General features: G+C 45.7%; 1 protein-coding gene across 1 annotated transcript in view; it reads left to right on the forward strand.

The window, feature by feature from the left end:
* Positions 1–880: 880 nt before the first annotated feature.
* Positions 881–13,400, forward strand: part of AFAP1 (actin filament associated protein 1) — a gene marked incomplete at its 3' end in the record, with an annotated part of 109,466 nt that continues 96,946 nt past the window's right edge. The window contains exon 1 of the mRNA XM_088461749.1: positions 881–1,019. Coding sequence (XP_088317875.1) covers positions 1,001–1,019 — 19 coding nt within the window. The remainder of the gene's footprint in view (positions 1,020–13,400) is intronic.

The raw sequence follows: 13,400 nt of genomic DNA on the forward strand, positions 1-13,400 counted from the left end.
TGCTGCTGCAGTCAATGAGAGTCTATCTGACTCTCATTGGCTACTGTTTAACACATGCATCGCCGCCAGCGCTGGCGGCTATGCGTGTGTTATGCACAGCCTGAGCCCGCCTCCTGGCGCTATTGGGCAAGCGCTCAGGGGGAGGGAACGGGGGACCGGCGCAGGGAAGCCTAGCGCCGGTCCTGTGTAAATGTGTAGCGCCGACCGCAATCACTGCGGTCGGTGCTACACTTGTGGCTAACTAGGGCGGGCACGCACCCTGCCCGACCCCCCCTAGTTACGCCACTGGGTGTCGTTATCCTAAACCTGTTGGGATGGATGTTGGGATTTTGACCGCCGGGATCCCGAGTGCCGGCATCCCGTACCCAACCCACCCAGTTCACAAAATGCACTCCAGTTTCCACATGCCACAATGTCCCCCAAACTGGTGAAGTAGCTATGTGTGAGGGCCCTTAGGGGACCACCCCGGCCACCCAAGTTGTTAGTCTGGCTCTGTTTATAATAATGCCCCCACCACTCCTTAGTTATTCTTCATAAGGTGCTGTGACAATATCAGTGTTTGCTAGGAACACACCAATGGCAATTACATAGCTATTAATGTCAGGGAACTATTGCTATTCTGTAGGGAACCTCTGTGTATCAGCTCAGTATCTGTGACCCTTACAGAGCATAATGTACATGTGATAGCACTGAGGGTGCCCCTGTGAGGAGTCAGAACCCCTTTGTTTGTATACACACAGGGCTGGCCCCAGTCACTGACTGTCAGTCACTCTCCTTTGTTCCACTCCACGGTGCCCGCCCCCTGTCCGTGCCTGCCTCCCATTGGCTGCGGTGACTGTCCGTCACTCACGCTTCTGCTGCTGCCGTTGCTGAATGCTATGTTCTGCTGGCCGCTGCTAGCCCAGGCTCCGGGTGCCCGGGACCGTGTAGTGTGCTCAGCTGCTCTCCAGCCTGCCATTGTTACCGGCTCCACTCCGCCCACAGATTCCCGGGAGCAGCCATGCAGAAGTACTACAGAGGTAAGGGGGGCTCCCAGCTATACCTTGTTCCTGATCCTGGGGAGAGATAGAGAGAGCAGGGCAGGCGGTGCTTCCTCCACCCAGACCCCGGCTCATGTGCTCTCCCCAGCCCCCTGTAGTGGCACTGCATGCAGGGTGTGCTGCATTAGCACACAGGCTCCCATAGAGGTACTGTGCATCACACCACTGGCTCTCACATGCATGCACTGCACACATACACATAGCCCCAATGTCCAGAGCACTTACTGCTGAATGGAACAGACATCAGCTGCTGCAGAACATCTTGCTGCATCTATGCATTCAACTATTGACAATTGTAATAATTCCTTGTTTGTGTCTCTCTTTAAATATAAGCACACATTGCTGTATTTTAACATAGGGAGGTACATATCTGTATTGTATATGTGTGTACTGTATATGTACACACAAATACACATTAGAAACATTAGCTTTATATTAATAGATATCTATTGGGATTGCATCATATCTATGAATGTATATGTGTAAAAAAATAAAAATAAATATATATATATATATATATATATATATATATATATATTATATATACACACACACACACACACACACACACACACACACACACACACACACACACACACACACACACACACGTGATGTGGTGGACCCTGCCTGACACATCTGTACTATTACCGCCCTCTCCATCCTATAATGCCCACCATACCACCCTGTCCCTGACTCCTTGGCACTTCCATAGACAGAGAATGGGATGTGAGTGGGTCTACTACCACCGCTGCCTGTAACCCTCTTGTTTCCTATGAGGAGCACTGAGACCGCTGCAGGCACCTCCTCTGATTGGTGGGATGCGGGGTTCGCTCAGTAAAGACGTATTTCAATTTCTTCCTTTGGGAATTTTGTCCTCGTTTCAAACCAGGGAAAAAAAAAAAAAGCAACTGAATGAATTCACTGAGACCTGCCAAGCCGTGGCCTGTGCACAGATATATTTTTGGCAGCCAACTAGTTAAAGTGATATGTAGCTATAATGCTCTCACTGTAATATCATTACCAAGCCTTTACGTTTACCTCTCATTTCATTTGTTCCATTACATGTGCGCTCGCCCAGTGTATAGCCGTGTGTGAAGAATCTCATTGCAGCTTAATGAAGTGCTCTGTCCTGTACGTGAGCTGTGTCCTTGTGTTAGCAGCCTGGGGTGAGCGATTGCGCTGGTTTTCGCATCATGCGTGTTACATTCTCCGCTAAACACTTTGCTGCAGCCGTCAGAAAGAATAGCCTTCATTTTATGTTTTTCAGGGATCACAAGATAATATATTCTGCTTTGAGGTTAGAAAGCAGGATATTAGGCCGATGGGCACTTTAAAAGTGTGAATAATTAATTCATGGGTTACACCATGAGGTAATTTAGGATAGGTCATTATTCGCACACAAACATATGTCACCGCTCCCCGGGGGTCTGTGAGGAGCTCTGATTGTGTCGCAGGACAATAAAGCCCCCGGTGCTGTCAAAAAAGGGGATTGAATAAAAAGAAGACACCCACCTTTAGGAATGGTGCCTGAATGAGCTCATTTCTATTATGTATAGTTGGGTTTTCCAATTCCCTCTGCCTTTGCCACTGTGTGGAAACGCCGGCAATGGCACCCCATCTCACCCTGGATTTGCAGATTCTTGTACGCAGCGAACTGAAATCCGCGAGTGCGGGGCTACCGTAAGTGCCACGTATGGCCGCACTTGCGCTTCCAACCAATTCACAGCCAATTGAACTGACCCCTGTGTGTTTGTCATCCACTTTCTGCAGATTTATGCGAACATCATACAACAGGCCGTATAAGGCCCCCGGAATCATTTGGTCTGTCCCTCGGAGCTTTATCCTGCTAGCCTCATATGGATAGCAGGGTGCCTATAATGGCACCCTGCAGCCAGAATCTAAGCAGTAGTGCCACCTGGAGCTACATAGGTTTGAGTGTACAATGTTTGCATGTAAAAATGCTCCAGCAATTGAAAAACGTATCAGAAAACAATCCCAATCCTGCTACAGTTATCCCTACTGCACGTCTTGAGGGGCATCATTAAAATACTACCTAAAATTGGTTTATGCAACTTTGGATTTTCCAGTTCTGAGACTACAAGTCCCAGCATAACATGCTAATAATAACTGGACTCCTTATGCTACCCAGTTATTAGATGCTCTGTTTGTCTGTCGATTTATTTTAAAAATGTACATGAAAGGACACACTAAGGCAGTCTGTATCAAAATCCTTTGAATGAACACCTGAGCATTACAGTATCTAGTTTCTGTAATTTGATGATACAAGGGTAATTTGTGCATGCCGGGCTTTGCAAAGGGTTCTGACCTTCCACTCAGAGGAGAAAACACCTGCCCAAGGGCAAGACTGTAACTGAGAAACAGCAGAGAGAGTTATTATTGCTGTCCGCAGGGCACGATAAACATCTTAATCCAAAAAATGTATGCCACTGAGACAGCACAGTATCCGGCCTGTCGCAGTGTGTTTGCAGAATGAGAAATATTTCGGGGAATGTGTGGTATTTTTTGATCTCGGCCAAGCCTGACGTTCTGTGATAAGGGAGTCAGTTTACAAAGATTGTGACTGATATTCTGGGGACCTTGTTATTTCCAGTTGTAACATTAAACAAGTTACCTTATAACTGGCTTGTCAGCCATTTTTTAAATCTTTTCACGATGGATCACTCTGCTTCTTTTCCCATTTTATTTTAAATCGCCTTGGCACTACGGTAGCACTGTGGTTAGCATTGCTGTCCCCCTATGCATGTTTTCAGATCCGACCAAGGTCTTATCTGTGTGGCGTTTGTATGTTTTTAACGTGTGTTTGCGGGTCTCCTCCGTACTTTAGTGTTCTCCCACAGTTCAAATACTTATTGGTACTATAGGTTAATTGGGTTCTGACAAAAATAAACCCTAGTTGGTGTGCTGATGTGATAGGGTGTATAGACTGTAAATCTGGGTACACATTAAACGATGTGTGTACCCAGCGATGCGACGGACGACCCCCCCCCCCTGCCGACGGGCTGATATATCGGGTGGCCAGTAAACATTAGACGATCCGGTGCCTGACTGCCCGATATGTCAGCTGCATCGTCAGGTTGAGCTGCATGTAGGGCCGACCTGACGATGCGACCCCACGGGAGTGCACACTGCCACGCATAGTGGGTACACACTTGACAAGTTGTCGTTCCGATCCGTCAGAATCGGGCAAATATTGCTAAAGCTGGGCATACACGGCCAGATACAATGTCTGTCAGACTGACAGTCATTTTATCTGGCAGCATGCCAGCTGCAGATGTCCGCGGCATACACTGTGAGATTTCTCACAGTGTATTCGCCCGACATCTGCGCTCCACCCCCGGTGGAGGAGACATTTCCCTGTTCCTTCCATGGGAAGGAACACAGGAAATGTCTGTCTGTCGGCCGCGGCTGGGCATACACTGCCCGATGCGGCCGACAGTTTACCTGTTAAATATTGCATCGGACGGGCATGCTGGACAATCCGGCATGCCCGACAGAGCAATATTTAACCCTCGGTCGCCCCCCCACACGCTACAATTATCTGGGCGATCCGTGGATATCGGGCGGGTCGCCCTGATAATTGCAGCATGTCTGGCCAGCTTAATTATGTATTCAGCTAAAGTTCTACTGGGGGCAGAATATGTAAAAGTTTTTTTTTTTTTTTTTTTTTTTTTAAATAAGCTGATAATAAATGAACAGCTAAAATAAGGTTAGGTACAAGGTCACAACTTTTGGACTTTGCGGCCGTGCAGGCCGGATACTGGACCCCCCCTTGTTTGAATCCTCTTCCACCTGCTGCACCTACACCAACATGAGTGTGCCAATATTCAGAGCTCTAGTAGTAGATTAAATCACTTTATTGACCATCTATAATGTTGCTGCTTTTAATAGCTGGGTGAACCCTGGACTTACAGTAGTTAAATACAGGTTTGACCACAAATTCTTAACGTCGGTACCATAAGAACTAATGGGCCTGATTTTATTGTGGAATTGTTTCCACAGGAGTATATAGGAGCATTTTTACTTCAGTATTGCTTGTTCCACAAATCATAATATTAAGTATGTGCAAACTTGCATCTAGGGGTGTATTTACTAAAGTGTGGGTTTTTAGAAGTGGAGATGTTACCCATAGGGACCAATCAGATTCTAGCTATTATCTTCTAGAAGGTGCTAGATAAATGTTAACTAGACTTTGATTGGTTGCTATGGGCAACATCTCCACTTCTAAAACTCTGCACTTTAGTAAATATCCCCCCTAGCGTACATATGTCTTTAGGGTTAAGTTTCAGCCATCATCATCAGCGCCAAAATTTGCACCTGGTTTACTTAGGTTAGATGTAAATTACGCACCCATCTCAAGATCTGTAGCAGAAGGAGTCACGTTAATGCTGTGTGTGTCTGTCACAGGAACCAGAAACCTGGTTGAGACCCTCTGAGTCAGTGCCACATGCCGTCTTTGGGATAATCCCTACAGAGGACTGTGTATGTTGTCTGTGTGCTATATAAACACAGAGACAAGAGAAATTAATGTTTGACAGGCAGCTATGTTTCATCGTTACCCACAGAGATGGAAAGATAATGTTCGCTTTGTGTATGAAAAACTAGTGCATGGTTGAAGTTGGGCAGCTTGTCCATCCTAAGACTGGGTTGCCAGGAGTGAGGGGAGGGTCAGACACCCACACTTCTTGCCACCCCGAATATAATTTTGGCACCCGGCCAACTATAATATGGAAAGTGTGTTGTATACACTCTTTCTCTTATTTTACAAAGCATAGCAGCTTTGGCTTTTCTGTGAAGTTGTGCAAGTTTTTATACAAAACAGAGAACATTCTAGGGACCACCAAACAATACAGTCAGCGTCCATGTGACTGCTGTGCAATAGACAGAGGTCATTTGAATGACTGCCTTAAAATACAGAGAGCATCATACAGGCCGACATACGATATAGAGAGCATCTTGGTCACATACCTATCCACACAGCTACTTCCCGGCCCGAGGTACCTGAATCCAGCTGCCTTTTCTCTGCTTCATCCATATTTCATACCATGCTTCTTAACCCCCAAACATGATTAGAATCTAGCTGGTCCTTGTAGAGAGGCAGCCACAATTTATCAGAGACCAATCCACACCTGGTGATGCTGTCCCAAGTCCTGGTTGCCCTAGGCTACAGCCTGATCAGCCTAATGGTTGATTATGAGCTGTTTATGGCAAACATCTGCATGCCCTTGGTTAGATACCTTACCAACATTTGTTGTTTATACCTAGTATTATATATTGGTTACCACACTAGTTCTATATGTCCAATGTCAATACATATATTCTCATTGCTGTCACTGAGTAATACATGGTACTGGCAGCAGTCTCCAGGGTATCTCCTGTCACTTCTAGTGCTGACGAAAGTCTCACCAATAGAAAGGGCGCAATGACGCTAATACTGTTGCTGCGTACACGGATGGTCATTAGTTGTCTTTCAGAGGAGACACAAAAGGCTGACGGATCATGTAGTCTAATCCCCGTCACCAAAGGGAACTTCCCTCTCTCCTGTCATTCACCCCGGCACTTGTGTCACAAAGTCTTTGACTCGCACAAAGGTTGTGACACGTGGGTCTATTAAGCAAATTATACGATCCCCAATGTTCCAAAACAAGCCCGTACTGAACCAGATGCTTCGTTGCGTAAAATACAACATGAAATCATTACAAAGTAACATTTAATTGTGGAAACATCTGCTGATGTTTCAGAAACCCAGGTCATCTCTCCAGCTCTGCCTTTCCCAAGAAAATCACAAAACAAGCCACAAAATGTTTCCGTCAGGATCCAATTGACACTTTGGCCTCCTTTATGGACTAAAGGGGGAAGCTGTTTGTAATATAATATACACATTTATATTTAGGCTGTAAGCTATAGTGAACATTCAGTGTTATAGATGTATGTGCACGGCGTGCTTTCTTTCCCTAATTGTATAGCATATTAGTAGTTATTAAACTCTTAACATACATTTTCTATAGTAAATAAGAATAACAAGCAACAAACCGGTTTTAAATATATGAATGTATAGATGTTTCTCCCCAGCTTTGTCCCAGAGAACATTGACTGTAGGATCTTAGGATAATGTAACAACTGTTTGGTGTGTGGGTAAAGGCCACTTATGATAACATTAAACTAAATTTGTTCTAAAAATACAGCAAGGCCGGAAGAGCTTTTTTTTATTATTATTCTTTACTATTAGAGAGTGTGTTCTGGGGCATTGACACAGTGATGCATTTCCATATAGGGGGTAAAATGTAGAATTTTTTTATCTCTCTCCCATAGCTTGTTCGGTAGAATGGCACTAGTCCTTGGGCAAACTACATAGAGTTTTAGAAATTGTGGTTTAATTTGGGGAACACTGTGTGACACAGGGGACATTTACATATATTCAAGTACGTGGACTTGTCTCTGTACCACACTTTATTTTTTTTCTCTGGTGTCCAAGTCTTAAATACTTCATTGGTACAAAAATATACACCAGAAATAATTTCACTGCAGTAAACCATTCCTTCTGGAATTTTAAAAAACTCTGGACCTCATTCAGAGCCGCTCGCTCTGAATGAGGGCGTCCGCTTCGTCTTTAAAAGCCAGCCTCCTAGCCGCTCGCTAAGCTGAGGGTGACCACCCACAGCTTTAGCGAGCAGCCAGGTTGATGGTCGCGATGGTCAAGACCATCGCGACCATCGGGGCTTGCGACGAGACCCTTGTGGTAGGGTCTCGTCTGTCGCAAGCCCCAGTGAGCTTTCGGCTCTAATAGACCCGGAAGCACACCACTGACATCACGAGTGATGTCAGTGGGGCCGCCTCCAAACGGCAGGCGTTCCTTCGGGAACGCCTCCGTTTGGCAAGCCACCCGCCTACAAAACGGTGCGAGCTGTCGATCACCATCGACAGCCACCCCTTGTGTAGTAAGCCCCAGCGCGAGAGAATTTCTCTCTCGCTCCGGGGCTTGCGCACGCGCAGTGCGGCCGCTGCGCGTGTGCAGGGCCTCAACATCGACCCGCTTGCGAGCGGGTCTGAATGAGACCCTCTGTGTGATGCACGTGACTCTGCAATGGGGAACCAGCAACATACTCTGTAGCTTCAGCGAAGCATTGCAGAGTCCCCGCCGGGTGAAAGAGTAATGGTATGGCCCAGACTGGCCGTTGCGCATGTGCATTATACAACAACCCGTCGCTGGCATTGATAGGCTGCCAGCAACAGAGAGGAGGATGCCGCCGAGGAGGTGGACGTTGCTGGATCTCGTCGGAGGGGTAAGTACTGCTAAATACCAATGGTATATTCGTTAGTATAACTGTGATACTAAACTTAATATGCCGCTGATAATAAGTATCGTTCTTAAATGGGGCACTTTGTATGGACTATGGGCCTGATTCAGAGCTGGACGCTCTGACAAGAGCGCACTCGCTCTGAATCAGGGCCCTCCTACCTAATATTGGAGCGGCCTCCTGGAGTGGCCTCCTGGCCGCTCGCATAGCTGCGGGTTACCACCCACAGCTTATGCGAGCGGCCAAAAAGATGGTCGCGATAGTCAAGACCATTGCGACCATCAGGCTTGCGACGAGACCCTGCGGTAGGGTCTCGCTGCCGCAAGCCCAGGAGTGCTTTTGGCTCTCGGAGCCAAAAGCACTCCCACTGACATCACTAGATGTCAGTGGGGCCGGCCCCAGACAGTAGGCGTTCCCATGGGGACGCCTCCGTCTGGGCAGCCACGCCCCCGGCATGCCCACCAAAGGGGGCGTGCTGTCACTCACCATCGACAGCACGCCCCCTTTGGTGCGAGACCCATAGCGACGGCTTGGCCGTCGCTATTCGGGTCTTGCGCATGCGCACTAGGGCACCATCGCTCAGCGCTCGCGAGCCGGTCTGAATCAGGCCCTATGTGCATATGTGAGCCTAGTTACATGGAGCCTTGGAATAAAATGAGTTAGTGGTTTCAGATTTTCCAGATGAGACTAGGAGATGGAGAAGATGCTCTTATTTTGCGAAAGAGCGTATAGCCATTTCTACACCTGGGCGTATGTGTAATAGCCTGCGGACTGCAGGCATCAGCGAGTTCTGTGCGGGACTGCCCGATGTTTGTAAGTAGCAGTCATTTAAAAGGTAAAATACACCTGGTTTAACTGCTACCTTAAACCATCGGGCAGTCTTGCACGGAACCCGCTGTTGTCCGCAGGCTATTACATTTGCCCCTTAGTATTTGCAGCATCTTTGAGTTGGCGGAGGTGAGGTTGCAGTCTTGTGATGTTTGCACAGATTCTTCTGCCATCCTGCAAATCTAGGCACATTTCTAGTTTATGTGGGGACATGTGAGAGTGGAACCAGTGTTCAAAGGAGCACTCCTGCGCGCGCCCGGAAAAGGTTGTGTCTTTAGGAAGCGCCCCCTTTTCATCACTCTTGGGGGCATGCCCGGCACTCAAGGACATGCCGTGCTGCCCCCAAGATCTCATGCTCGCATGCGCCTGGCATCTATTCAACGGCGGTGATTGCTGCACCGCTATTTTTCTCACCCGCGGGACACTGCAGCCTGCAGGTTGGAAAGGGGACCTGGCACCGGGAAAGCTATTGTACTCTTCTCATGACGAGAACAGTCTCTCTGCAGATCGAATGCTGGCCCATACCACCAGTCTTTTATAACCACAGCGTATGTCCTCTGTTGCAGGTGTGACTACATAGACCAATCCTCAAATCGAGCCAAATAGCCCTGTTTGGCGCGCCATGCTAATTGCAAATAAGCAGCGACCTGCGTCTTTTCTGCTATATTATCTAATCAGTTTGCCTCTTTTTAGCACAAATGCGCAAGATAACCCGTACACCACTGTTGCATTTGGCTGTTATAATTGTGCGAAAACTCTAATCTTGGTAAAAGGCAAAAGACCATAAACTGATTGTGTGTCCCACCACACAATATCCTGATTATTTACACTGCCATGATTGAAACAAAAGTACACCTTCTCAGCACTCTGCACACCAAGCCCACTAATTCCTGTTTCGGTGGGCAGCGAAGGGCAAAAGTCCGAAACACTCTCTCCATAGTACGGCGTCCAAGTCGCGGCATGCGTCTTGCATTATATAGCGCAAAAAGCGCTAGGTGAATGAGGACACATCTTTACATGTAGAAAGTCAAGCAAACATTTAACTTATAAGGGAAAAACACATTAAATCTATGTTCCCGAGTTTAGAATCTTTCCAATTCTTCCCATAACCGCAGGGTACCTGTAACTGTGTAAGCTGATGAAAGACAGGTTTGTTTTATGTCTGATCGCTGGTCTACTTGCGTCAATGAACCAAGACTTTTTTTTTATTTCTTTTTTTGTCATGAAAGCGACGGCGGACGCGGACCACCCAGGTCCTCCCCATGTCCTGTTTTTAAGATTGTTTTCCTTGCCGTGACATCTGCAGGACAATGTAAAGTGCAGAGCTGGCATTCCCAGAAACTGGCATTGATATGCAGAGCCACAACACTGGTAAGCGTCAAAGGATTCTGTCCACGCTGCATTCCTTATCCATGTACCGGGCTCTCCCAAACCAGAAACCTGTATGGTTTACCACTGTGCTCAGAATCCTTTCCTGTAGGCGTCTGGGGGCTGCAATGCTATTCGTCTCCACATTCTTTTTAAAGGATTACCTGTCCACATGAAAGTAAGGGACAACGCTGAGGTAAGCAGATCGGTTCGGGTCAAGCTCACTCCTTTCTTCCATGACCTGTGATTTTGGCCTTCATAATTGAAGGTGCTCTAAAACCAGATACAGCTGCTCATTACTGTGCCCACTGCTAAATAAATAGAAAGGGGGGGTTTGAAGCCTTTGCTTTCTTGTGCCAGAAATGTATGTTTATATATACACACAGGAATTCTTTCTAGTCCAAATAACCTTTTGTGTGAAGTTCCCCTCCCTTTTTATTTTTTTTACGCTTTTACGCAGCTTGTGTGTTTTGAATGTTTGTTATAAAATGCCTAAGGAAGTAATCCTGAAGACATATACTTTCAATCGTGATATTTAGCTAGTGATGGATATTTTCGTCCGGCTTGAAGTGAAAGATCACCTCGTAAACCTTTTTTATTTATATTTTGCTTGAAATCACTTCCTTCTACAGGCTAGTAAAATTGTGGGTGTCCAATGCCCGGGGTCTCTGTAGTTTGCCAAAAACAGAACACTCAACCTCATCTCCACAGTGCCTGCCTTCCGTGTACTCCACAGACTTCGGGGTCTGTGTATTAAGGCTTGGAGAGAGATAAAGTACCAACCAATCAGCTCATAACTGTCGGTTGAAACTGATTGGGTGGCTGGGGTGGGCTGTCCAAACTATTTAATTGATCATCTGGCTGAGTTCAACTCGCATTGACAATTATCCAGACTCACTTCCTTTAGTTTACGTTATTAAATCCTCCCTCAATGGTGTAATGCTTTTACCGTAAAGAACCCTTCATATGCTGATGGTGGAACCTTATTTCTTCTTAATGGAAGACCTCTAGTTCTCTTGTCTAAATCTTTCTGTAGCCATTTACTATCCTGCTCTGTGTTACCGTACACAGCTTAGTCTCATCAGCAAATATGGGAACCTCATACAGTATTCCCTGCCAACTAAAAAGTCATTAATAAAAGATTGAAAATTTGCAAGGCACAAGTTTGACCCCTCTGGTGTAACACGAATACATTTTTAGCCCAATCCTAGTACTCTCCTCTTATACAGAAGGCTGTTATGTGTAAAAGTATCAAGCACATTTGAATAATCAAAATATATTTAATCAGTTGCATGACCAAGAATCAGTTTGAAAGGTAAAAGATCAATCTCATAAAAAAATTGCTGTAAATTTATTTATTTATTTATTTAACAAAAGGCTAAGTCACTGTGGCAGGCAATAAGAATGTTATTTACACTTTTCCATAGGGCCTGATTTATCAACGAGTTTTATCACTCACAACAAGTGATAAAACTCGGGGCGTACGATAACTGTGCTCCAGCCAATCAGCTCCCAACTGTCATTTTTCAAACAGATAACCGTTGCGAGCTGATTGGCTGGAGCACCATTATCATACTCAGCAAGTTTTATCACTCATTGTGAGTGATAAAACTCGTTGATAAATCAGGCCCCCATTTATCAATGAAGTGCTCGCTAAAGGGGTTATGTCACTCTTTCTAGATATAACAAACAGCAGCATTCTAAGATTACCGCTGTTTGTCAAGCATCGCTCTCGCTATCTTTTAGATGGCGAGAGCAATGCGGTTCGCATTGCCGGAAACGGAGACCCGGCGGTGCCTTTCCGGCTTCAGCGAAGTCTTCCAAGCACTGTCTGCTCCCTGTTTCATGCACATGCGTAGACGGACCGTTAACACAGGAGCCCCGTCGCTGGCAGCGTTGGGCTACCAGTGGAGTACTTCACTGGACTTTGCGGGACCTCGCCGGAGGAGTAAGTATTGGTAAATACCGGTAAATTTTTTGTTTGTACACAGCGATAGTAAACGAAAATTTGCACTGGTGTTTACCATCGTTGATAAATGGGGGCCTCAGTTTGTTACTTTAGGCTGTTATTAATGATTTTCAATTCTGCACAGTGTCATGGACTACCATGGCAACCACAGTCACATGGCAAATGAGTGAGCAAGGAGACTTCATAATGCTGCTCTGAACTGTCTGCTTTGTGAAGGCTCCCTTTTCTTCCTATAACTTGCTGAGAGCTGTGATCCTGTGCCTGTTTAACTGGCAGCCACATTTTGTAACCTCTAGATAGATTTTGAAAGGGAGATAATGATTTGTTGGCATACAGATGAGGAAAGAAAACATTCTTAAAAGTTACGTATCTGAGAGTGCTGCTTTAAATTCATCTCTTCATAAAATCCTATCATATTTGTCAGGCATGAGTAGTCCTTATTTAGACTCCATCATTATGTAGAAACTTCCAATTTTTGACTAGTTTGAAAAGAAAAATATTCCTGATTCAGTCTTCAATGAGCATCGACCTTGTGACGGCATTTGATGCATCATGCAGATTATATTTTGTTAAAAAGGAATTCTAACCTTCCTAACTCGTCACTGCATCTTATTTAGCTATAGATTTTCATTTTTAATTTTTTTTTTTCAACTTTTTCATTATTTAAAACTGTATAAAACCTCATAGTGAAATTTGTTTAGAAGTGCAGTTATGCTAGCATGATCCAATGTTGTATATTGAGGATTGTGGTGTTTAGCTGCTCATTCAGTCAATTGTGGCGACTCAATTGAGAGCGATGTTGAATAGCCCTGGGAAGGAGTTCACGGAGCTATTCAATTGACCGCGCTGTTAAATCCGACTAGAGGATTTCTACTC

This window comes from Taudactylus pleione, unplaced genomic scaffold (genome assembly GCF_031769625.1).
Source record: "Taudactylus pleione unplaced genomic scaffold, aTauple2 ptg001091l, whole genome shotgun sequence".
Classification (NCBI taxonomy): Eukaryota; Metazoa; Chordata; class Amphibia; order Anura; family Myobatrachidae; genus Taudactylus; species Taudactylus pleione.